General features: G+C 42.8%; 1 protein-coding gene across 9 annotated transcripts in view; it reads left to right on the top strand.

Annotated features, from left to right (window-relative positions):
* Window positions 1–25,804, top strand: part of TBC1D14 (TBC1 domain family member 14) — a 106,857-nt gene that overhangs the window by 74,842 nt on the left and 6,211 nt on the right. For 7 of the 9 annotated variants that reach the window (XM_073342582.1, XM_073342583.1, XM_073342586.1 and 4 more), the window contains 6 exons: window positions 3,053–3,159; window positions 4,159–4,239; window positions 5,683–5,777; window positions 7,986–8,057; window positions 10,556–10,684; window positions 14,152–14,261. In XM_073342582.1, coding sequence (XP_073198683.1) covers window positions 3,053–3,159; window positions 4,159–4,239; window positions 5,683–5,777; window positions 7,986–8,057; window positions 10,556–10,684; window positions 14,152–14,261 — 594 coding nt within the window. Of the gene's footprint in view, window positions 1–3,052; window positions 3,160–4,158; window positions 4,240–5,682; window positions 5,778–7,985; window positions 8,058–10,555; window positions 10,685–14,151; window positions 14,262–17,158; window positions 21,032–25,526; window positions 25,762–25,804 lie in introns of those variants that run through there. The other 2 variants (XR_012158733.1, XM_073342584.1) reach the window with 2 other exon arrangements.

The following is a 25,804-nucleotide window of genomic DNA, read 5'->3' on the forward strand; positions in this document are numbered from 1 at the left end:
GATATATAGTAAAGGATTAGTCAAGATTACTTTATTTTTAGAGGTTCCAGAAGCTAGTGTGTATATCAGTCAAAGGTGACTTGCAAAAGGAATTGGCGTGTTTAAGGAAGACATTCAGGTGGTTCTGCCAAAGATGATGGAATTTTGTTAATTCCGTTTCCTTATTACCTTTAATAGAGTCTCAGAAATTAGACAATCAGACTGAACATAGTATATTATACACATAGTTATTACATAGAGCCATGTAGCCCTCTGTTTCCTGACTACAAAAACAACAAGGAGTCCTTGACTATACAGCCATATAATTTAAACTGGTTTGAGCATGTTAATTTATGGTCTCCCTTGCACGTGGAATAAAACCCATGTTTCAGAGATGTGCTTCATCACAATGGCCACTTCTCTGTAACTGCTGTTAATGAAAAGTAGTGAGTTTCTGAATCTTGCTTTAGTTCTTGGTGTGGGAGTTTAATTTGTGTCCATTTCTAATAACCTTTTCAGCATGTGGTATACAGCAATGATGTTCAAAAATAATCTAAGATCAGGGAGTGGTTGGTGTCTGGGACCTCTGTTAGAAAGCTACTAGAAAAAATAACACTTACAGCCATCTATTTGTCAGGACTTGATTCTCCATGACTGCTTGGGCTTTTGATTTATGTACTCCCAGATGTGTCTGTAGATTTAAGCACAGGTATGACATTACTAATCCTCTTAATTTACATTGGGATACACCATGTATGCCAAACCAAGTGGTTGGAAAAAAAGAAATAGGGAAAACCATAGTTTAAAAAAAACAAAACAAAAAAAAAACCCAAACCCCTCTTTTCACAGCTAACACTTTTTAAAAGACATAGTGCAGGCAGTTAGCATGCCTAAAAACATCAGTGTGTTGCCTACTGTAACATTCGGCTGTTCACGTTTTTTAAGGGTTTTATTTGTTTCATTTCTGCTTATTTGACTTAGACAGTGATTCCTGAATGGAACTTTTACTCCTGGGGGAATTCTGTGGCAAAAAAATTAAAAATTCTATACACAATGTTTTAAAATTCTACAAAATTCTGCATATTTTATTTGTCAAAATAACACAATATAATTATGCCAGTTTCAATTATTTGGTAATTTATTTCAAAATGCCTGTCAGTGAGTATGTCTGTAACAATACAGAGGACAAAAAAGATTCAGGACATGTTTTTTTGACAAATAGATTCCTTATTAGGCATATTAATACAGAATTTTGAATAATAATTCATTTGAACGACAATACAGAAACTTATTTCCCACATCCCTTAAACAGTGCAAAGGCTTGGGAAGTCAGGGGTAATGGAGGAGCTGAGGGAGAAGGAAGTAGTTTCTGGGGAAAGCGCCTGCATGTCAACTTAGAGGGTTGCTGGGTGTGGGTGGGAGAAGTATGGAACAGGGTTGGGGGGGGAGAAGGCACGGGAGGAAGGGGAATGGAGGGATTGTTAGTGAGTTGGGGAACCTTCCCCATGCAGAGCCTGCCTGACCCCCTAGCCTCTCCCAATCAGTCAGGCACATCTTTCCCTGACTCCATGTTGCCCTGCACCCCATTCCCATTCATCCCCAGCCCAGTCTGTCCCCTCCACTAGCCTTTCTGAATCGTGGTCTCTGTGACCACCCATAGCAAGCCCATGTGCCCCATTCTGTCTTTCTCCCACCTCTCCTCCCCCCATGCCTCCTAACCTGGCCCAGTGGGCAGGGTGCTGTGAGAAAAGCTGCCAGCTGCTATTGCCAGTGAGCTGGCTGCTCTGGTGTCACTGTAGCCTTTGGTGGGCAAAATGCGTAACTGTAGCACCTCTCCAGCAAAATGTATTTTCTGCAGAGGAAAAAAAAGTCTGCTAGGGACATGAATTCTGCATGTGCACAGTGGTGCAGAATTCCCCCACAAGTCAACTTTGCATGATCATACCATAATGATCAAATGTGATATAAATAAAAGATTAAAAAGCAAATAAAAGATTAAAAACATCCTGGCCAGCTGTGTATTGGAATGTGTCGGGTACTTGATGAAGGAATTTCTAGAGAACAGAAAGAAGAAATTAAAAACCAATTAAAAATTTAAATCTCTATTTTAATAGTTGAAAGAGTCCTAATTTTACTTTATTAGTTGTCCCTAAAACTCTTTTCGACTGACATTTGTAAAAGAAAGTAGTCAATCCCACAAACAAGGGCCTTGAAAGCTTACCATTTCTAGTTTATACAAAAGCATAACACAGACTTTCGGTTAGTGCCTTTCTTGTCGATTTACTGATCCTTAGAAATGTGAAAAATAGAATATTGTGGTCAAAATAAATCCACTTGATTCAGTGGTTAATACAGCAGTATGGTAGGTGGATATGTTTTCATGGCTTTGCCTTCCCCTTAAACACACTTACCACTGGTGTTCAAATGCTTTCACAATCTTCCTCACAGCAGCCTTAGAATTATTGGCCATCAATTTAATATGGTTTAGAACTGTTTCACTGAAATGTTTTTGACTCTTGCTGTCTCCATCTCCAAATTTGCTACTTCACGTGCTGCAGCCATGTACCGTGCTTTCTGCTCCCAGAGAGTACACACAGCTTAACGGTTGGAAAATTTTCATCTCATGGGCAGGGTTTTGAATGGGGGAGAAGATAATCTTTTATCACTGGAATGGAAATATATTTTATACTGCAGACCTGGGTTTGTCCAGTCTCTAGTTCATGCAATGGAAAGTTTTTTTTTCTTTCCCTTCTCCTAATCCTCCCTCCACTCTCCCTGCTTGCGCACTTTCTCTCTCTGTCTCTCTCACGTTGGCCCATACAGAGTGGCAGATTTCTAGCAGTCTTGGTTGCAGGGTTCCAGTCGAAAGCCTTCAGTTTGAGGAAGAAGGTAATGTTAAAACAAAGTTCGAAGTCTAGATAGTACAAAAGCATGAATGAGTGCTGCACAATCCCTGTTTGATTTCTCAGGCAGCCCATAGCAAGCTGACATACACCTGGGCCTGAATCCTCCAATGCAGTAACAACACCTTCTACTACCTATAGTTCAGTAGAACACATTTTATTTTAAACAGGTGCTGCTCCCGTAAAGTTCGAGAATTGTGGTGGCAAGGTATTCCTCCAAGCGTGAGAGGCAAAGTCTGGAGCTTGGCAATCAGCAATGAGTTAAATATCACCCATGGTGAGATTGACATGTATTCTGTCTGCATATTGAGACACTCAGATAAATCATGCTTTAGCAGAGAGACTTCCATTTAGTTAGAATGTGTTAGAATTTGGGGGAATGATGAAGTCATAATCTGTTGTACTTTGCTTTCGTTTAAGGATACCATGTGTTTTTGCTCCACGCTGCGTATGGTCGTCTTATTCCGTATGGGGTGTTTAATTTTGGGGGTGTTCTAGGGATTTTTTTTCCACTGCTCAGTCTGAGTCATAGTTCTGGAATATTGCTGCGCATTGCTTTGATAAGTAAAGATGTTCAGAGTTAACAACCCCATTTCAGAGTCAATAAAAAATAAGATATTTCATATGATTACTGTTAATTATGTAGTGCCTGTGGGTGTGCACATACTGGTTTTATTCTGAAGTGAGACACTTGGTCTGTGAGTGAAGGAGAGACTAACTTGGAACAAAACCTGCTGTGGAATTAGTCCTCCTTCCCACATGTTCATGAATGATGATCTCAGTAATACATTAGTCTGTTTCCTTGATTTTGTACTATGTTATTCTTTCAGTCCTTTTATTTTTAACCATTCCAAAATGACAACAAAAGGGAAATGCTGTGGATTTGCCGATACTCTTGTGGTTTCCTTCTACTGCATATGCTTTTTCTGTGGCTGTTCAGTGTACCTCAGAAATTGCTATAGGATGGAACTGGAAGAATGTGTGTGCTAGTTGTCACAGTTCTGGGTGGAATTTTGAGTGCCAGAGGTCTGTTACCCAAACAGATGCTAAGAAATATTTATATAATCTGTTCCACCCAGACAGTTACTTCTGCTCACTGCATCTAAATTATATCCTGATGAAACAAATCTTCCAGCACCCTAGCTTACCTAAAATTCAATTAGTTTTTTACTTTACGGATACTTACTTTGTTTGTTTGTTATGGGGGGCAGGGGTTGTTAGCATGCTGACGTAATCAGTAATTGAAGATGGATTTTAAAAAGTACTTGTTTTTCAGAACTCTATGATATTTGCTTGGCTCGTGCCAAAGAGAGGTGGCGATCACTTAGCATAGGAGTCTCTGAAGGAGAATGTGAAGGTATATGTTTTATTTGGCAAAATATTATTCCGTATTGTGTGATAACTTCCTCTTCATTACAAAATGAAGAGGTGGTGGTTTTAAAATCATTCCTAAATGTTAAACTAAAATAATATAGTTTAAAAAAGCTGGAAGAAATATTATCACAGTAGGTGTGGGATATGTGGTTGGTAAAGGGGTATTAAAAACACTTCTGCAGGAAGGTAAAAAATGAAGTGTTAATCTCTTGCATGCGGTAGTTTACTGCATTATTTTCCTCTTCAACGTATCTTTAAATTCAGTTGTATATAATTTTTAAAAACTGTTTTTTGCAAAACTTTCCTTTACCAATAGCTTAAAGATTTTTGGATGAATGGTTTATATAAATATTTTAAGCTTGCTGTTTGTGTTGTAATACCTTAAGATGTGTTGCTTTCTCTTCCTCTAGTTCAGGAGATCTAAATTCTTTGAAACTTTAGTAGTAGCAAATTGCTTTCTTAATAGCTCAGTGTAACATTGAGTTCCCATGAGAGAGCTGCAAGCCTATTGTTACAGACTCAGCTTGTTGAGATTTTTCCAGTTGGTTGGGTGTGGAGAGAAGAGATGAGAAAAAAAAATCTGGGTGCTTGAAATAAGATACTTTAATCTGCGAGGACGACCACCTCTCTGAGTGATGATGAGCAGAACCATGAATGCATTATACAAGGGCATTTCCCAAGGAAGTCCTGTTCTACTAAAACATCTTATTTAGGCTATAGGGATGGTATCTAATATAGTTGGGGTTTTTTAGCTTCTTTGACTATTCATTGTCCAGAGTTTATATCAACATGTGGTTAGAGTAAGTGCTAGGTAGCAGCAACTTGTACGTTGCCTTCTCTTCAAAAACCCAAGCAGGTAGAGTTGATGATACTTAGCAGGACAGACAAAACATGAATAGATAGGAATGTTTGGACACTGTGGGGGGAAAAGTTCATGTTGTAGGTGCATGTTTTCTTTGATTAAAATTCATTTAAGAAGTTGCTGGGGAAATGTTACAATTCTGCATCATCTGTAAATGTAAATGCAATGCCAAATTAAATGTGCAAAATACCAAATTTACTCGGTGTATGAGACATGGGATCACTTTAGTTATGTCTTTTGCAGAAAATTTACATAGGTGCCTTCCAAAAAACCTTTAGCTAGAAGTTAGAGGTGTAGGGCAGAAGCTGTCAGTCTCTATATTTCAGTTACCCTTATGCAAAACCAATCTTTTTCAGAGCGGTTACTTGCTCTGCAGGCCCTCGGCATCCTAGGGTATGGTACACGGGTTTGTGTATGCCCCCTGACTTGGCAGTAGTGCCTTCTTCTCTCTGATATCACTGCATTCAGACTTATTCAGGAATAACCTGCACTATGGGATGGCTTCAAGCCTGTGTGTGTATATTAAAAGGTATTAAACACAAAATTGTATTTTGATTTCTGCAGATGCTGGATTTTCTGCAGCAGACAGGGAAGCAAGTCTGGAATTAATAAAACTGGATATTTCTAGAACGTTTCCCAATCTCTGTATTTTTCAGCAAGTAAGCAATTTAATTTTTAATCACACAATATTTTTCAGTGTACACTTAAGTAGTAAAAACAAATTTTTGAAAAATCTGCACTGAAATACAGTAACTCCTCACTTAAAGTCATCCCGGTTAACGTCGTTTCATTGTTACATTGCTGATCAATTGGGGAACAGGCTCCTTTAAAGTTGTGCAGTGCTCCCTTCTAATGTCGTTTGGCAGCCGCCTGCTTTGTCCACTGCTTGCAGGAAGAGCAGCCCATTAGAGCTAGCTGGTGGGGGCTTGGAACCAGAGGCAGCTCCCCGTTCCCCTAAGTTCCCTGTGCAGCAGGTGCCCAGCAGGCTATCAATTGTCTACAGTTCAGCTGTCCCTCCCCTGACTGCCATGTGTTGCTCCTGCCCTCTGCCTGGGAGCCTCCTACTTGCTGTGCGGGGGGGCGGCGTTAATGTCAGGGTGTCCCCCTCCCCAGCTCCTGCACCCCGCTTACCCCATCTTCCGTAGTGCGGAGGGGACATAACAGGGTTCAGGACCGAGGGAGCTTCCCTGGCAGCAGCTTCTGTCTCAACTTGCTGATCTATTTAAAAAGGCAGTAAACTTAGGGTGGGGTCAACGTACTTAAAGGGGCCTTGTGCAGCTCGCGCGCGCTCTCTCTCTCACTCACACTGTGTTTCTGTCTGCTATGCTGTCTCCCCTCCCTCCATTTGTGGTGCCTTGTAGAGTGTGAGGCTACATTAACAGCAATGGGTTAACCCCTGAGGGCTCAGCTGATTGCTAGTTCATCATTTAGCAGTAGGGCATTCCCTGGGAAATATCCCACTCTCTGACTTCAACACCTCAACCAAGCTGCACAATCATCGTTGTGTACTAGTATTAAATTGGTTTTTTTTAAACTTAGAGTGTGCGCACATGCACAGTCTTTTTTGTCTGGTGAAAAAATTTTCCCTAGAACCTACCTTCCCCCTCCCCCATTTACATGAATTCCTATGGGGAAATGGGATTCGCTTAACATTGTTTCGCTTAAAGTCACATTTTTCAGGAACATAACTACAATGTTAAGCGAGGAGTTACTGTAGGTTTATTTTGTGTTCTCAGTGTAGAAGTCTTAAATACCAACATGCAAGTTTGTACTAAAGTGATTAATATATATGAGTAGTTTGTGGTAAAATTCATGTCTGGTGTTCCTGAATGATAAGTATAAAAGATTTCAGCAGAGCCTAAGACTGCTCAGTGTAATGTATGGCAACATGTAAGACTTCTCAGGGCTTGAAATTAACATAGCTTTTATGGGAATCCTCCTTAATATGCTGCGACTGTTCTTGCTCTCCCTTTCTTCATGGCTCAACCCTACTGCTAGTCTAATAGATAGAGCTAAACCAACTTGATTAGTGTTCAGCTTCCTTGGTACTAATATGTAACAATGCATAAAGCCGTAGTGTGTTCCTAATGCTTATGTCCTTCTGCACTTTGGTCATTAACCTGTTGGACAAACTGAATGTGTTTGGAATAAATAGGCATGGGGAGGTGTTCCTTAGTCACATTACAGTGATGCATTCCACATAAAAGTTGAAAGTTCCTGATTTTTTTCAAAGAAGTCTAGGGCAGGGTTCTCAAACTTCATCACATTGTGACCTCCTTCTGACAACAAATATTACTACATGATCCCAAGAGGGGGAATGAAGCCTGAGCCCCCGCCGGGCGGGGAGAACAAAATCCAAACCCCACCACCCTGGGCAGGGGGGCCTGTAACCTGACCCCCCCCGCCCCCCACCAAGGGTTGAAGCTGAAGCCCAAGTCCAGGGTGGTGGAGCTCGGATTGCAGCTTTAGCCCCAGGTCCCAGCCAGTCTAAGGCCAGCCCTGGTGACCCCATTAAAATGGGGTAGCGACCCACTTTAGGGTCCTGACCCTCAATTTGAGAACCGCTGGGGATTTGGGCACATCTTTTATTCAAATTACTAGCCTATGTGTCTAAGGGTATGTCTACACAGCAAAGAAAAACCCACAGCTGGCCCATGCCAGCTGATTCAGGCTCACGGGGCTTGGGCTGCAGGGCTGTTTCATTGCTATGTGGACTTCTGGGCTCTAGGATCTTGCGAGCACAGGAATGAAGCAGCCCCACAGCCTGAGCCTGAGTCATACACTAAATCCTCTACACAGCTTTGGATCCTCTCTCATTGTGGATATTTACAGAAGTTGTACGATTCATTTTTTATTTTTCGTTATAGGGTGGTCCTTACCATGACACGTTGCACAGTATTTTAGGAGCCTATACGTGTTACAGACCTGATGTTGGCTATGTAAGTGAAGTTATATGGTGCAATTATGTGAGAGTTTCTGTTCACTTGCTAGGCTGTTCTAAAATGATTTTGTGAGGATTTTTGGTTTTGCTGTACATCTTTGGTTACCTTGTGGTATATTTTATACAAAATGTTGTGTCAAGGGATATGTGCACTGTTATGTTTTGCTGTTACACTGCTAGATTTGAATGTTTTAATGAAGTAGAGATAAGACTTTAACAAAATCTAGGGCGCACATATGTGCTGAATGAAAATTGAAATATAAGCCATCTGGTTAAGTCACTCTTCTGAACCATATACTGTATTTCACTGCAGTCTTATTGAGGTGACAGCTTGTTAAAATTGTATCTCTTCTCCAAGATGGCCTCTGTGTTCACACTTCTGGGATGTGTGCCCCAGCACTGCAAAGCTTCTGGAACATTCTGCAAAGCAGTACCCATTGGGACTGCGTAAGCTCCCTCATACCACTGAACAGTCGGAGTGCAGGTTATAAAAGGACTATATGGCCGCAGCTGGTTCATTCAGTTGTTTTTCCATGGCCAGCTGTGGACATAAAGTTATTCAGTCTGGCTCTGGATCAGTTATTTTTGGCAGGGTGGGAGTGGAGGAGGTGGTAATACCCCAAACCAGAATTTCCTTTTCCTCTTTTGTCAGTTAGTATATTTACCATGTTTCAGTAGTATATTTACCATGTTTCAGTAGTTGTTTCTGTGATTTTTGGTTGATTTGGTTCCTGAGGAACGGGAGAAGGGCAGATATATATGATAGAGTTCATGGTTCTCTGTTCGTGGAGGACAGTATGTAGACCCACTGTTCTAAACATCTGCATCTTCACAATTCAGGCCTACTTGGATTGGCAGCAGAGGCTCCAAGCTTTCCTCACTGAGGAGGCCAGGTCCCTGGATCCAGCATCAGATCTGTTTATACCTCTGAAAAGGGATAGCAGAGACCATTTTTGGCTTCATTGTCAGGCAAATCAGGATAAGAAATCTCAGTTGGACAGATTAGAAACCTTAGGTCCCTAAAAGGAATGGAAATAGATGGTTAAGTAGGCAACATAGCGCTCAAATACAAGGTGCCTTAGTCCATGCTAGCTGGGGTGTAAATCCTAATGGCGGTGGACCCTGCTGGTCCACTAAAAGTTCCCTAGTGCACATTAACATAGTACAGTCTGAAACAGGACTACACGAATGCTCATTTGGGGACTTGTAGCATGTGCCAGCAGGATCCACATAGGCTAGTTAGTGCACAGCATGCTGGTTTGCACTGGAGTTTACAGCCCAGCTGGTGTGGACAAAGTCACTGTGTAGACAAGCTCATAGAGTGGATTAGTTTTACATATGTTAACCAAATCACCTCCAGCAACTAGCAGTGAATAGAAATTATACTCCATGCTGCAAAGAAATGAATGAAAGAATCTACAAAGGGAAGAGAGGAAGGGAGGGAAATAGATGTTAAACTGTCTCTGGACTCTCAGGAAACATGCCACATCTGAGGTCTTGCAGACAGGGAAAACATACGAATAGTCAGTGGTAAAGCAGATATGAGGCGCTTCCCATTGTCCTACTTCATTTGTTGAAGAGGCTGCCCTTTCTGGTACTAAAGGTGGTAGAAACCACTGGACTTAAGATGACTGTGGCACTGGTAGGAGGCTGAAGTGTAGGTCCTCATCCTCTGGTCAAGTTTCAGGAACCCCAAAAGCTGGCAGTGGACTTGGTGGTGGTCTCTTTCTCAAGTGTTTCCTCCATCTTCAGGCAGAAAAGATTCTTCCCTTCAAATGGGAGGTCTTCCATAGAGGTGTGTGTGTGTGTCTGATAAAAGGCCAGACAATTGGAGCCAAAGTTTATAGTTTCAGAAATATCTGGTGCTGCGATCAGAACTGCTGCAAATGTCCATGCAATAGCAGTAGTCAACTAAATGGTTGTGGCAGAGTAGTGAGGCACATTAGCTGGGGTAAGTCTTAATACCTGAAGGCCTTACTAAGGGCTCACTCTCCCAGATCTAAAGTAGTACTGGTGGCATGCCTTTACTATTTCCATCAGAGATCTGTAGGGCTGCTATTTGTAGTACTATTTATGCCTTTATTCAGTACTTCTGTCTATCAACATAGTGTTTAGCTCTGATATTTCAGGAGAGCAGTCCTTGTTTAATGCCACAACCCAGCTTTCTGCAAGTGGGACCCAGGCACAGGCCACCTCAGAAGGAGAAGTAACTGGTTATTTGAAAGCCTTGCCTCTGCATACTCACACTTCTGTCATCCTTTCCTTTTCCTGAGAGCTCTTTGGTTTACTGAAAAGAACTGAGATGGTTGTGGCCTTGTTAGAACCTCTGCTGTGAAAATTTGATGCCTTGAGAGAGGATGCTTGTGTGGCCACAATAAGCACATCCTCCTGGAAGGTTTACAAAACTCACTGGTGCATCGCACAAGTATGATTGTGAAAAGGCAACATTTTTGTAGAAATAGGTTACTCACCAGTCGCTGTATCTTCTTTCTTTAGGTTCAGGGCATGTCATTCATAGCTGCAGTATTGATCTTGAATTTGGATACTGCAGACGCCTTCATTGCTTTTTCTAACCTTCTGAATAAACCCTGTCAGATGGCATTTTTTCGAGTGGACCATGGCCTTGTAAGTACACAGGAAACACTAATCCCTTTATGCTTATGTTGAAGATCTGTTCAGGTACAAGACAGAACTTCAGCAAGGGTTCATAGTCTGTTTTTCAAAGTTCTATCTAACATCTATTTTTAAAGCAACAGTTAAAAAATAAAAGTTACTGAAAGGGGAAAACTGAATGAAATAGCTGCCCAGTACTGTGTGATGCTCAGAGATTATTATGAGCATGATTATTCTAAGTGCAATTTAATGCATGCATTGTATATGGGAGCCCAACTCGGCTTAACAGCCTTACAAAAATGGATTGGACCACTTTTTATCCCAAACTAATAGGTTGCTAAAAATAAACTGTTGATGCTCTACAATTTGAATCAGGTTTCCCATTTTTCTCTCTCTCTCATAGTTCTGCTGTGTCAGCTGGGATTTGAGAGTTAGCTAAGGGAATTGGGCAACCAAATCCTTACTTCCTTAGGCTTCTTTGAAATTCCCAGCTGGCATGTATAACAGACTACATGGGGAACATACCAAAATTTCCAAACTTCATTCCAGTTATATTAGCTCTTACAGATCTGCTGTAGCTGCCTTATGACTTTTTTTTTTGAAAATCGCTTTGTTTGACAAAGAAATATGTGATGTTCTGTACATCTTCCCTATTTTTCTTTTTTAAACTAGAAGTATATGCATAAAAATAGGATATTAGTTCCTTAAAAGTTCAAGTGGGGAAAACTGGTAGCGGGAACAGAGTGATCACTGTGGGAGTTACTGTCAGCATTTCCTTCCTAGCCCTTGTATAATAGGAGACTGATACATGTGACTACTCTGTTGCAATTCCTGAAACTTATCAGCAGTAGAAGCCTTTAAGGTGGCGTGTTGCAACTCAATTCACATTGGCAGCAGCAAGATCAATCTTGTTCTGACTCCAGTTGGCTGCACTCAGCAATAGAGAGGGAGCACTGTTATGCTCACGCGCACAAATACATTACCCAGGAGGCTGGCAGCAGAGTGATACTTGCTAGAACAACTTTTTTTTCCAGTGGAAAGTTAGTGCCTTGGTAGCCCACAGGACTATTGCCTACAAATCAGTTTTAGCCCCTATTAACTAAATGGGAGGTATAGTAAACAAATGCTTTTAGGAAAGTGGTGGCAGTGAGAAATTGTGGAAATAATACTACAGTATTCCCCAACTGCCTATCCTAGATTAAAATCCTAGGGAAAATCTTGCCACCCTTATGTAGTAAGATGTAGTAAGGAAAAAGCAACAGACTTGATAGGATGATTTAAAGTGAGGATGAGTTTTCTGATGGTTAGTAAGGGGAGCTTGAGATGGGATGTCTTTCCAGATCCAACGCTGATCTGCTGTGTAACTTAATCTTCCTGTGCCTGTTCAACCATCTGTGGAACAGATACGATAATCCGACACTAAACTTCTCTGAAGGTAAATGAGATTTATTGATCCAAGAGGTAAATTCAATAAATCTTGATTGCCAGAATGAGAAATCAACATGTACTATTCATGCATTCTTAACGTTTCCGAAACCATTCTGGAAATGTTCAATTTATGGCTATAGCACTCTTAGAACTACTAGTAGTTCTAGTAATTTAATGATTTTTTTTTCGTATCTTGCTGAGTAATTTGCTATATTAAATTCATGTTACTTCATGACTCTATAGTTACATATTCATTTCAGAACTTCACTTTATTCCACTTATAAATAAAAATTATATATCCATGCTCTTGTGGTGTTCACAATATTTGAAACATGCCATATATTTAAGAAAATGGTAGAAGACACTATAATGTCACACACAATCTTGAGTAAACATACCTACCAATTAATCCGTCAGGATCAAGATAAAATACCCTTTCAACTATTTCAATTCTAGTAAGACTGTCGAATGAAAGCAATATAGCACCAAATTTTTCAGACCATTTTAAGAGTATTGCATAAAATACAGTGTCTGGAATGCTGTGCAATTGCAAGGCTTTAGTATGTACTGGCATTAACATCTAAATATTAAGATAGTTTAGAAGCTAGGACTGGATGTTGCATTACCTACCTACATTTAGATTTTTTAAATTACATTATAGAGCAATAGAATTCACAGCCAGCTGCAGGAATTCTGTACTGTTAATAATGCATAACTGGACAATTTTTTTTCTCCAGTTCCCTGCGCTCTAGTTCTGATTTGCATGTTCACTGTACAGCTTTTTCTCAATGACGCATTGAATGCAGGGATTTTGCACAATTATTGTATAATTTCTGTGCCATGTAATCACTCTTTGGTTGCTCTAAGTTCTTATTGTGCTCCTTGGCTCAGTTTTCCAGCCGTTTGCTTAACACTCCAGTCAGCTGAAACAGAAAAGCTCCAGAATGTACATGGAAAAGAAGAAAAATATTAAAAAGCAAAGAAAATGGGTTTGTTAAAGGGGACTTTAAAAAAAAAAATTGGACTCGCTTCCATTCTTCCTTCCATCCACTTCACTTTCCCTTGTGTCATACCAGCAGGATGCTTGTTCCCACCACAACTGTTGTATTTGTGTTGGGAGAATCTCAGTCTTTTCCTGCCATTTTAGTTTTGGTGCATATTGTAACCAAAAATATATTAATGGGGGAGGAGAAGGAAGAACCTTGCTGAGCCAGTGGGATTGAGAGAAGACATGATGGGGGAGGAGCAAGAAAAGAGCAAATATTTTGTTAACTCTTTAACAGTTTACCTCTCCACATGTGTGACACATCATATTGTGTTTTGTATTTTATCTGGATATTTAATCATCAGATTTCACAATCCATTTCTGTCCTTTTTATTAAAGGTCTAGTAGGGCATTGGACTGGGAGTCCAACTGGTTTCTGTTTCCGTCTTTGGTACTGATTTGAAGAGTGAGCTTCAGCCTTCTCTGTTTCCCCTCCTGTAAAATGCAAATGATGCTCACCCTCCTTCATAAATCACTTTGGATACTATGAGTGAAAATTGTGTGTAAGAGTATAACTTGTCATTATTAATTCTCTAATAAGGGTTCATAAACTTCTTAGCTTCCAACCTTACTTTATTGCCTGTAAACTCTTTGGACTGGAATTCATTCAGTCTAAGATTATTACTGCATAAACGGAAAGCACCCTTAAGTTATCATAATCATAATAAACTTCCATTGCATTTAAGTGTAGTAGCCAGTAAATTGCTTATTTCACCTGCTGGTGTTTTTCTTTCTGAAAGGAAACTGACCTAGATCCAAAACCAATAATTTCTTCCATTGAACAGATTTAGGAGGATAGAAGGAATGGAACTCAAACATACATACACATTCAGGCACTTAAATCCTTTGTGTAAACATTTGGCTATGTATTTTACAGTGTATAATTCATATTGTTGGGGTTTTGTGCCCGCTTCAAGAAGCGGTCCTGAAATTAAGTTCCTTAGAACTTTAATCGGGGAAAAAACCGTTCACTAATACCTAATGATTTTTCTTTCGTTTTTCCCAGATGTTGACCTATTTTGCAGCATTTGAGGTATTCTTTGAAGAAAATCTGCCAAAGTTATTTGCTCACTTCAAAAAAAATAACTTGACTCCTGACATCTATCTTATTGATTGGTAAGACTGTCAAAGTATTGTATAATTTTAAATGTGTACATACTAGCTTTTAGCGTCATATATATGTTTATATAATAGATAACAATGAGTTTACAAAAATTGTAGAGATTAGGTCAGCATTTCTATTTAAGTACTTTCTTTCAGCAAAGAACTTTGTTTCAAAACTGTATACTGTTAAAATGTAGTTTTTATGTTAAAATTGAAACAAACTCCTATCCACGCTATAAGTAGAAACTTATTTCTATAAGCAGTTTGTGACATTCCTCTAACCTTTTTATCATACTCCATGGCTGAGTTGTGTCCATGCATCAGCTTATTTCACAGAACAGCTGTATGTCAGAGTTTGCACCTCCCTGTCTGCCACACATTTGAATCTGCATTCTGGGAAAATCTGGTAGCTATCCCATACTGCATGAGTAGGCGATAAAGTGCCTGGGAGACATGCATATAGAACAGCACATGGGTAGGCGCAGCATGAGATTTTCTGCACAGAGGTGGGAGGAAGGAGAACCAGAAAAACAGGTTGCACAGGCATGACGATACAGTTTTTGGCCACACAACAATATATCAGTGGTATAAGGAGGACAAATGTGTTGTCTAAGGCCTCTATCTAGTTGGATGAATTATGGTTAGTTTTCAGAGTTAACACAGTATTAACTGTGGGGTGTGTGGACACAAATCAAGTTTATAGCCAACTGTGCCACTAGTTGGTACAGACCAGTTAAAAGTTAAAGTATAGACAGGGACATAAAGTTTTGATTAGGAGAGAACAAGAGAGTATCTGTTGGCAGTTGAAAGTGTTTTGAAATATGAAATTGCCTTCAGTTAGTCCTTAATCAGAGCTAGTGCCTTTTGACTAGAAATGGAACCACAAATCTGAACCCCTTAAAGTTTCAGGGTGAGGAAAGGAGTTGGATTTGAATCTCTGAATATGAGGCTGCTATTGGTGTTTTGGTAGCATGTTGGCTTCAGAACTCCAAGGGGACTGTTTGCAAGTTTAGGTTTGTATGCAGCTGAAACTTCATTAACGGCTGATCAAGCAAGATTTCAACCATTTGTCTTGATTAAAATGTTGTATTCTGATCCTGAGATTTCCATGTTAAATTGGCTTAACAGTTTAAAAGTGAAAAGAAAAGGAATACTTGTGGCACCTTAGAGACTAACAGATTTATTTGAGCATAAGCTTTCGTGAGCTACAGCTCACTTCATCGGATGCATTCAGTTTAAAAGTGGTTAATCAGTGTGTGCTATCACAACTTCTCACATTTAATGTATCCTTTGCGTAAGCTCCTTTAATATAAGTGGAGACACGCTATTGTAAAGTTTGTTGTCAATAGCTACCGGTGTGGTGCTCTGCTCTTCTTCAATGATAACAGTCGGCTGCGTGCGTGTTCCCTCTGTGTGCTGCCCCAGCTCTGCACAGATAGCTGACACAGCAGACCTGAGAGAACCCCCAAAGACCACAGACTTTCTAGTAAGGTACAAAGGCACCCAGCCAGGTTTATTGTCAAACGAAGGACAGTAATAGTTTCCTATAGACTCTACCGGACATACTACGAATATGTGCCCCCTGGCAAAGGACACAGCTCAGTCAGTGGTGGGACACTCCACTGCCCCTTAGGCTGGAAGACTGTGCCGTTCCAGACCTATTCTTATACAAGTGCAGAACAGATTACTCATCCCTCCTGATGTATTGAGGTGCAGCCCCTTTACGCATTACGGTGCTGCTTCTCCCCTGTTACATGTTGGTTCAAACAAATCTGTCCATCATGTTGTCCTTTTGACCCGGTCTTTAAGATGCACCTGCCTGTTCCTTATCTCTGTAGAGTGTTCTGATGCCATCTTGGCACAAGTTCCTCTTATTAGCACTTATGTGTGGATGCACCTGCTTCTAGCAGCCCTCTTCTTGCCAACTTCTGTGTGTGGGGCCTGCCTCTGGCTCACAGCCCAGCCTTTGCTTAGCAATGCCTGGAAGTACTTTGGTTCAGGCTTCAGGCCTCAGACTGGGCCTCTGATACAAGAGTTTGTTTCAGGGCCTCATCTTACTACAAAGGTGTTTCTCCTTCCTAAACTACCTGTGCAGCCCCAGAGTTTTGGGGTTTGGCACACCAGCCACAGTATATCCATACATGCATCAGTGCAGGAGACTTCCTCAAATTCTAAGTACTGCTAAGTAACTTAGATAGGTTTGTATTGTCAGTTTTTTGTGCTGTGGCTAGGTTGGATAAACTCACTGTTTGAGACTGGAAAACCACATTACCATTCAAATATGGTCAGATTACATCCAGAAATCTCTGCTAATGGTTGAACCTGTTTTACATTTCAGCCTTAACCATACATTCCTTTCAGTTGGTTTGTTGTGCACAGTTAACATTTTTTAAATATTATACTTGGTTGGAAAATGCCTTGGTGTTTAATGGCTCAGTGTCTAAAATGGGAAATGAATTTGGGTGCCTCTATTTTGGTGTGGTCAACTGGAGACCCCTAGAAGGGATCTGATTTTCAGAAAGTGTTGCGTATATGTCCTCTGAAAATCAGGCACTTTGAGATGTTTAATTTTAAATACTCCAAAACTGAGGCTCCTAAAATAAAAATAATACCTCTTATATAGCGCTTTTGATCAGTAGATCTCAAAACACTTCAGGCTTGCATATGTTTGTTCTCACCACACCCCTGTGAGGTAGGGAAGTATTATTCCGATTTTACAGATCAGTCAATCACTTTTGAAGACCTTGAACACAAAACTACACAAATAGCATGAATATAATAGAGAGTTTGTATTGAAATCTAGGTTTGATATGTTAATGATCTTCAAGAGCTATTTATCTGTTAATGCACCAACATTGTGCTTACACAGTGTTCACTGACTTTAAGATTTGTTGCATCTCTGGTCCAAGGTGCTTGCAGTCTGAGACGGATACATAGCACAAGACATACCAGGAGATCCAAAGGAGAGTGCAAATTTAGGGTATTCGGATTTTGTTCACTTCTTTAATGTAAAATTGGAATGGAAAAGCTGTGGTGTAGGTAGTGTGTGTATGTGTATGGTGGGGGAGCAGGGAGAGATGAACCTTTGCGAGGGATTGCAGTAATGGAAGGATGAGGACATGTTGAGTTGTGGCTGGGATGCTGTTTCATGCACAGGGATAGCATGAAAGAAGGCATGAGAGTGGGAGTAGGAGGTGCACAAAGCCTTGGAAGCAACCTTGAAAAGCTTTGGCAAGGGGCAAGTGGGGAAGCCAGTGGAGAGGAGTCAAAGATGTCAGATACAGCAGCGATTCTCAGCCAGGGGTCCAGGGTCCCCTGGTGGGCCGCAAGCAAGTTTTAGGGGGGCTGCCAAGTACAGCCAGCATTTGACTCACTGGGGCCCAGAGTAAAACGTTGAAGCCCCACTGCATGGGGCTGAAGCCCAAGGCCCTGAGTCCCGCTACCTGAAGGGCTGAAGCTTACACCTGAGCAATGTAGCTTTGTGGGGGGGCCCTTTGGCATGGGGCCAGATTATTTAATTATGTCATAATCCATACCCCCATGATGAATATGGGGTGTAGTGTCACACCTTCTTAGGAATGGATTTAAACCTGCCCTGCCACGCCCTGTCATTCACTGTGGTTATAGGTAGGGAGTTTGGGACCAGATGGAAGTAAAAGATCTTGCACCAGGATGAAATAACGTTTCTCTGTATGCTTTACAGTATGTGATACCAAACACAACATGCTCCAGAGGACCTTTTTCAGGCTCTAGAAGTGCATGACTGCTTCCCAGGAGCAGACAGCTGCAGGATATCCACTAACTTATGGGTATTCTCCTGCAAGATCTCTGCTTGAATGCCCAGTGAAACAGCCATGTGCTGCAAAATGTCCTTATGGGCCTTGAAATCCTTCAGCACTGGAGAAGAGGAAGAACTAGGCACTGCTTTATTGTGTGGTATGAAGAAGGGGTGGTTAACTCTGCCAAGGCTGGCTCCCATTCCTGGACCAGCGGAGCTGGAAGAGGCAGCTCCATGGGCTCCACACAGGAAAGGCTCACTGGTGCCGGAACATGCAGTGGGTCCACAGTTCCCATCACCGATCTGCCCAGCAACCTCGCCTTAGAGCAAGCTGAGGAGTGCAATCTCTGTGACTCAGCAGCATCCCATGGGTTCCCTGAGTAAGGATAGGGCATGAGTGGCCAAAGGGGGCCCCAGCCCGACTGCGAGATGAGTGCTGGTGCCCGTAGTGCTCCGTAAATGGTCCCCGATGTGGAGCTGATGATGGCGAGCAGGAGGAGGAAGACCCCGACCTTGATGTTGAGGAGCCGCGGGTTTCTGGGATAAAGGTGGGCCCGGTCCTGAGGGAGTGAGTAATCAGTCTGACTCATCTGTCAGACCGGAATGAGGCCGGACCTGGTGCCAATGATGGAAGCGGTACCACTGGCACCAAGTATACCAGTGACTGAGGCAGTATCAGCCCCCAAGTCACCAGCAGCAGTGGAGGGCGGTGAAAGCTGCCAAGGTAACATCTGCAGGGCTCACTGCAGCGGTGCTGAGGAGTGTCCTGGCACTGAGGTCCTTTGCATCAAGTCTGGTACCTGCCCTTGTTCCACAGACTGTGGAAGGGGAACATTGGGGTGCGGTGCTGAGGGACCCAAGGGATTCAGTGGCCCATCCAGCCAACAGAGCTATAAACGATGCTGACGTGGCAAAGTGCTGGGCCAAAGAAGGTCAGGATGGAAAGGTAGAGGAGGTCGGTAGCCACCTGGTACGCCACTGACATGAAAACTCTGCCAGCTTCGGCCCCATTGGTACAGGATTCAACGGACGCCCTGGGGCCAGAACCAGAGTTGATAGTACAGTGTCTGTAACAGTGAGCAGTTATAGGCACCATCCCCCATGCCAGTAGGAGCCATGTGCAGATCCACACTCTTCCTGGGGGAGGCGGAAGAGTCGATCAGTCTTATGCAACCTTTTCCCCTGTGCACTCTATGGGGAATGGCTCCGCCGTCTCTTTGGAGAGGCTCCTGCTCCAGACTGTGAAGCAGCAGAACTTTCTGAACCTGAGGGCGACCTTCAATCCAAGGAGGGCCTAAGGGTCAAAGCAGGCCACATGGCCTGTTCAGCCCGGTGCTGTTTGAGTCTATTTCATGAATGATCTAAAGATCGATCACGACTCCTTGACATGGGCCTCTCCCAAGTACAGCAAGCACTGCATGTGGGGATCATTGTTTGGGGTCATTCCCCCCCACACAATGGACAATGTTTAAACTCTAGTGAGGGCATCACAGGGGAATACTTAACTAAATATAACTAACACTAAGGGTACTACTAACTCTATACCACTAAAATCAGAGGTTGTGAGGTTAAGACCACACAGAGCTCTGACTTCAGCCATGGGCAGTAAGAAGGAACTGAAGGGGGTCAGGACAGCACTGCCTCATATAGCCAAGGGAGAGGCTATGGCCATGAGGTGCAAGTGCCGCCCCTCTACAGGAGCTGCTAAGCAAAACTCTCTGGCTCTGATGCACTGGGCGCACACGCTCCTAAGTGGAATACATGGCTGCATCTACTCGAAGAGCCAGTGTATTTAAGTCATAACTATTTTAATAACAAGAGTTCCACTGGTGGATTTTAGAGACTCAAGGCTTGCTATCGAGCAATCGATATGTGTAGCATAGTACGTTTGTGCAGAGCCTGTGTACAGAGTACCTTTTGGACAGGTCTTTTCCTTCCCAGGAGTAGATGAAAGAAGACAGCATTGTTTTCAACTGTAACAATTTGGTTAATGCTGAAGTAGAAAAATCTCTGCCATCCAACAAATTTATTTGTATTTGTAATCACTAACGGACCTAATCAGAATGGGATCACTATTGTAGTAGGTACTGTATGAATGTTAAAGACACAGGCCCTGCCCTGAAGATTGCAGTGTACGTTAATAAAGATTCAGCAAGTGAGGATAGGTAACAGTACAAGGAAAGAGAGGGAGGACCAGGGTATGCAGCTGAATGGTTCAACAGTGCGTATAACTGGATTCTAAGAAATTAGTTTTTAGAAAAGATTTTGTGCAACTAAACAGATGTGTTAAAAGGATAAAGTAGATGGCATTTCTATTATAAAGTCTGACTTGGGTTTAACTGATGTGCTTCAATTATGTCAAGCCAAAATGTGACATACCCTGATACAAAATTCTGTATAAAGTTATTTTGATTAAATAAAAACTCATAGGCTGTTGCTTATGATACTTGTATATGCACATTTTCATCATAACGGAGCTGAAAGGAGCAGGGACCTGTAGACAAATTGGAGGATTGGGCCAAAAGGAATCTGATGAGGTTCAATAAGGATAAGTGCAGGGTCCTGCACTTAGGACGGAAGAACCCAATGCACAGCTACAGACTAGGGACCGAATGGCTAGGCAGCAGTTCTGCGGAAAAGGACCTAGGGGTGACAGTGGACGAGAAGCTGGATATGAGTCAGCAGTGTGCCCTTGTTGCCAAGAAGGCCAATGGCATTTTGGGATGTATAAGTAGCGAGCAGATCGAGGGACGTGATCGTTCCCCTCTATTGGACATTGGTGAGGCCTCATCTGGAGTACTGTGTCCAGTTTTGGGCCCCACACTTCAAGAAGGATGTGGATAAATTGGAGAGAGTCCAGCGAAGGGCAACAAAAATGATTAGGGGACTGGAACACATGAGTTATGAGGAGAGGCTGAGGGAGCTGGGATTGTTTAGCCTGCAGAAGAGAAGAATGAGGGGGGATTTGATAGCTGCTTTCAACTACCTGAAAGGGGGTTCCAAAGAGGATGGCTCTAGACTGTTCTCAATGGTAGCAGATGACAGAACGAGGAGTAATGGTCTCAAGTTGCAGTGGGGGAGGTTTAGATTGGATATTAGGAAAAACTTTTTCACTAAGAGGGTGGTGAAACACTGGAATGTGTTACCTAGGGAGGTGGTAGAATCTCCTTCCTTAGAGGTTTTTAAGGTCAGGCTTGACAAAGCCCTGGCTGGGATGATTTAACTGGGAATTGGTCCTGCTTTGAGCAGGAGGGTGGACTAGATGACCTTCTGGGGTCCCTTCCAACCCTGATATTCTATGATTCTATACTTTCTCCTCCCCCGATTCCACCTAACAGCATCCATGGCTGTGTTTAAATTACTCTAATATCTGACATCCCTTTATTTGTTAATAAACCCCTCCTATCCATAGTACAGATTTTCCCACGAAGAGAAGGCACATGCATGATAGGGACAGAAATGTTCTAAGAGCTAGTGGCATAGTTGCCTCCCTATCAGTACTGCTCTATTACTTTAACTTGTAATAAATTCAGCTTCAGAGCAGTAGCTGAGATTTCTGATAGTTACAAATATTTCAGTTTGAACTTCTGTTAGAGTATGTGCAATATCAATTTTTAATCATTGTTTTAAGCACTGTTTTACAGTGCACTGTTTTGTTCACTAATCCACAGAGTCTGATGACAAACCCCAGGGATTTATACATAAACTCCTTACTAGCATTAATGAGTTAATTATCCCAATTCCTTTCAATTTCTGAAGAGAATAGAGTATGATTAGTGCTTTCAGAGTGATTCTTTTTATCCTACAAGTACATTTTTTCAGTAAAGGAGAGGTTATTCTAGTGCATGGAGCTGAAAATTTCTGTAACTTTCTGCATAGCTGTCATTTTTATGCACATGGGTAATTTAGGTCAGGACTGAAGTCATGACAACAGAACAGCTTTTATGGATAAAGACAGAGCAAATGAACTCATTATCATCCAATTTTAATGATACACAGTCAGCTCTAGAGACTATCTATTTGCCATGTGCCCTGATGACCACGTAGTGCAGGGGTCGGCAACCTTTCAGAAGTGGTGTGCTGACTCTTCATTTATTCACTTTAATTTAAGGTTTTGCCTGCCAGTAATACATTTTAACGTTTTTTAGAAGGTCTCTCTCTATAAATCTATATATTATATAACTAAACTATTGTCGTATATGAAGTAAACAAGGTTTTCAAAAGTTTGAGAAGCTTCATTTAAAATTAAATTAAAATGCTGATCTTACGCCGCCAGCCTGCGGTTCCATTCACCTAGGCCGGCAGCAGGCTGCACAGGTCCTGTGGCCGGGACCCTGGCTAGCAAGGGGCCCGGCAGCCGGAACACCAGACTGGCAGTGGGCTTATCGGGGCCAGCGGCCTGGACCCCAGACTGGCAGTGGGCTTATCGGGACCAGCGGCCTGGACCCCAGACTGGCAGTGAGCTGCACAGCTCAGCCCACTGCCACTCAGCCCGCTGCCAGTCTGGGGTTCCATCCGCCGGCTCCTGCCAGCCAGGGTCCCGATTGCTGGCCCTCCTTAGCCCGCTGCCGGTCTGGGATCCTGGCCCTGCCCACATAGAGTGGGTACCTACCTTCTCCCTGGTTCTAGCCCATTCTCTCCCCCCGCCCTGCACTGAGCTGAGGGTGGGAGTGCACTGAGCAAAGGGCTGGGGATGAAGGAGCAGGTTGGGGTGCAGGGTCTGGCCAGGAGCTAGAATGAGGGGAGGGGGCTCAGGGTTGGGGCAGGAAATTTGGGTGTGGGGTGCTTACCTGAGCAGCTCCCATTTGGTGCGAAGGGTGCAGGTGGGAATGGGGGGGGGTGCAGGAGCTCCTGTTCGGTGTGAGGGGTGGGGATGGGAATGGGGGGGGTGCAAGAGTCAGGGCATGGGGTGGGGGGGCTGGGGGCATGTGAGGAGGGTGCAGGAGTCAGGGCAGGGGGTGTGGGGGGGCTGGGAGTGTGCGGGGGGGTGCAGGGGTCAGGGCAGAGGGCTGGGGGTTTGGGAGGGGGTACAGGGGTCATGGGGCGCTCCCAGAGCGGCTCACAGCAGGGGTCTGGAGGGGATATGCCCTGATTTCACTGCCCCATCCCCACCTCATCTCCGCCTCCTCCCAGGAGCAGCAAGCGCACTGCGGCTCCGCTTCTCCCCCTCCATTGCAAGGGCCATCAGCTGATCAGCGCCAGGGAGGGAAAGGAGGAGGGGCAGGAACCCAGCATGCTGGGGGAAGAGGTGGGGGAGGGGGAGCTTGTCTGCTCTGCAGCAGCAGCCAGCAGGACCAAATTTCTTCACTCTGCCCCAGCTGGGGGGCGAAGAAGAGTGAGCTGGGGCGGGCAGGATTTTTAATGACACGCTGTTGCCTGCCGGGGTCCCGGCCGCCGGCCCTGCTCAGCTCACTGCCGGCCTGGGTTCGGCAGCGGGCTGAGCGGGGCTGGCAGCTAGAACCCAGCAGGCAGCACCATGCCATTAAAAATCTGCTCCCGTGCCGTCTTTGATATGCATGCCATAGGTTGCCTGACATAGTGTTTCAGGGCCATTTTAATCACTCCACAGTCACGCTGCACTGTTCACTGTACAGCTTGTTGCTTAGGAAACTTGGGTATCCTTTTACATACATTTGACTACAGGGCTTAACAATTATGTTATATTGATTCAAATGAAAGGGCTTTTTACATGGGGCATGATTTCCATAAATCTCTTAGAAGTGCATGTAGACTACACAGCAACAAAGCCAGTCACCAGTCAGAGAGGATTTAAACAAAAACAAAACTTTATGCCTCTGGAAGAGTGTGGTATTCTCCATTATTTGCCCCTTCTCTGGCTTGTCTATTTTTATATTTAGAAATTAAGGTCTGTGTGGAATGCATTGTTCTTATTTTATGTTTTCTACTTTTCTTTTTTACAAACCACCATGATCATATATAAATAAAACAGGCAAATTTTAGTATTGAATTTTCATGTCTTTTGGTTCTGTTTCCAAATTTATTTATTTGCTGTATGAATTTGGGAAAATTACTTAATCACATCTGCCTATCTGTAAAATGGGGAAAATGTTTGCCCATTTTTGTAAACTACTTTCTTCCAGAGGGAAGAGCATGATATGTGGTGTTTAGGTATTATTATTCAAATAATCTGATAAAGCAAGCAGAAGTCGTCCGTGAAGGCCTGCAAAGTTACTCCTTTTTAATTCAAAGCAAATGGCATCAAAACTATATGCAAAGAATTGCATTTTGTCTTCTGATTTATTCTATTGTGCTAATTCTTGCTGTTATAACAACTCCATTTTAAGTAAAGGATAGGCCTCCTATGGTAAATACTACATCAGTTAGTATTCAAGCAGTAACTACTATTTATTTACTATACATAGAAGTTCAGCTTCTTTTATAAAACTTAAGGGAATTGATGGAAGAGGGTTTAAAGTTTGATTTAGGTGATTTGCTGACCTCTGCTGGAGAAAAATTCTGTGCAACAGTTTGTTCATAGGAACACTAACTGTGATCATTCAGAATGTTAGAAAATATACTTGCAGTATGGCCATAGCCACACTCTCAGTGCAGAGGTATAGTTAGAAGCTGGAATTAGTAATGATACAATATGAATTACTTGTTTAGTTATCTATAGTCTAATAGGGTAGAGTGGGATGCCAGTGACACTCTACTGACATTTGGTCACTACTATGATGCTACTAGTGTGAATGAAAACAGATTTGTCTTCCAGAACGAAGATGAGTGAACGAAGGAGTTGGAGTATCACTCCATTTCATACTGCAATACAGTCAATATTTTGGGCAATTCGGAGGACCTGTGGGCCCTTGGAGGCTAGTGAGGATGTGGTTTCAGTACCAAGAGAAGGTTCTCTCTTAGGCTATTGTTTCTGTAGCCTTTCTCTGGCACATTCAGCTACTCATGCAGTTTGAACTATGCCATCTTTTGCCTGTGATTGACACATTTGTCTCTCCCTTCATCAATTCCCCACTGGGTATCTTGCCATCCCTTTAAATTCAGGGTTGCCTGAACTGACCTTTCCACCAAAATTCTCCCCACTCCCGTTTTCTCTGTCACTGTTGAATACAACTATTCTCCTGGTCAGTCAGGCCTGGACTCTGGGGGTAATCTTCAATTCCTCTTTCTCCCTTTGGCATGCACCCTGGCTGTGTCCACATCTTGCGGATTCTTCCTATGCAATGTTAGTAAGATTCATTCTTTGCTGTGGCCACACTGCTAAAGCTGTTGTTGAAACCCTCATCTCCCATCATGATTATTAGAACTGCTTCCTCTCTGGCCACCTCAATATCCATGTTGCCCCCTCCAGGCCCTCTTCAAAATACAGTCTCTAAAGTAATCTTCCTGGCCCATATGTCTGTCTCTCTCTTTTTTTTAAATCCTACCAGCTGCTTCCCGTTCTCTGTTGCATTAAGTTCAAGTTTCCTGTGACCACCCTCAAGATTAACCACTGTTCCCCTACCTTCTTATCTCATCACCAGAACTTTTCCACTCTTGTGTTCCACCAACTATGTCAGTCATTTTGCTCAATTTGTCTGTTTCTCCTGCAACCATTTCCACACCTTCATCATCTTCCTCTGAGCTGGATATCAAAGCCCTACTACCCTCTCCTTACACAAATCCTACCTGAAGACCTACTTCTTCCATGGCAGTTGGAACAAACCGAATAAGCCACCTATTTCACTTATATATCCTGAGAGAACTACTCATCTATAGGTAGGGGAGCAGGGTCAAACGCTGGAAGAGGCATGGCATAAGA

This window comes from Lepidochelys kempii, chromosome 4 (genome assembly GCF_965140265.1).
Source record: "Lepidochelys kempii isolate rLepKem1 chromosome 4, rLepKem1.hap2, whole genome shotgun sequence".
Classification (NCBI taxonomy): Eukaryota; Metazoa; Chordata; order Testudines; family Cheloniidae; genus Lepidochelys; species Lepidochelys kempii.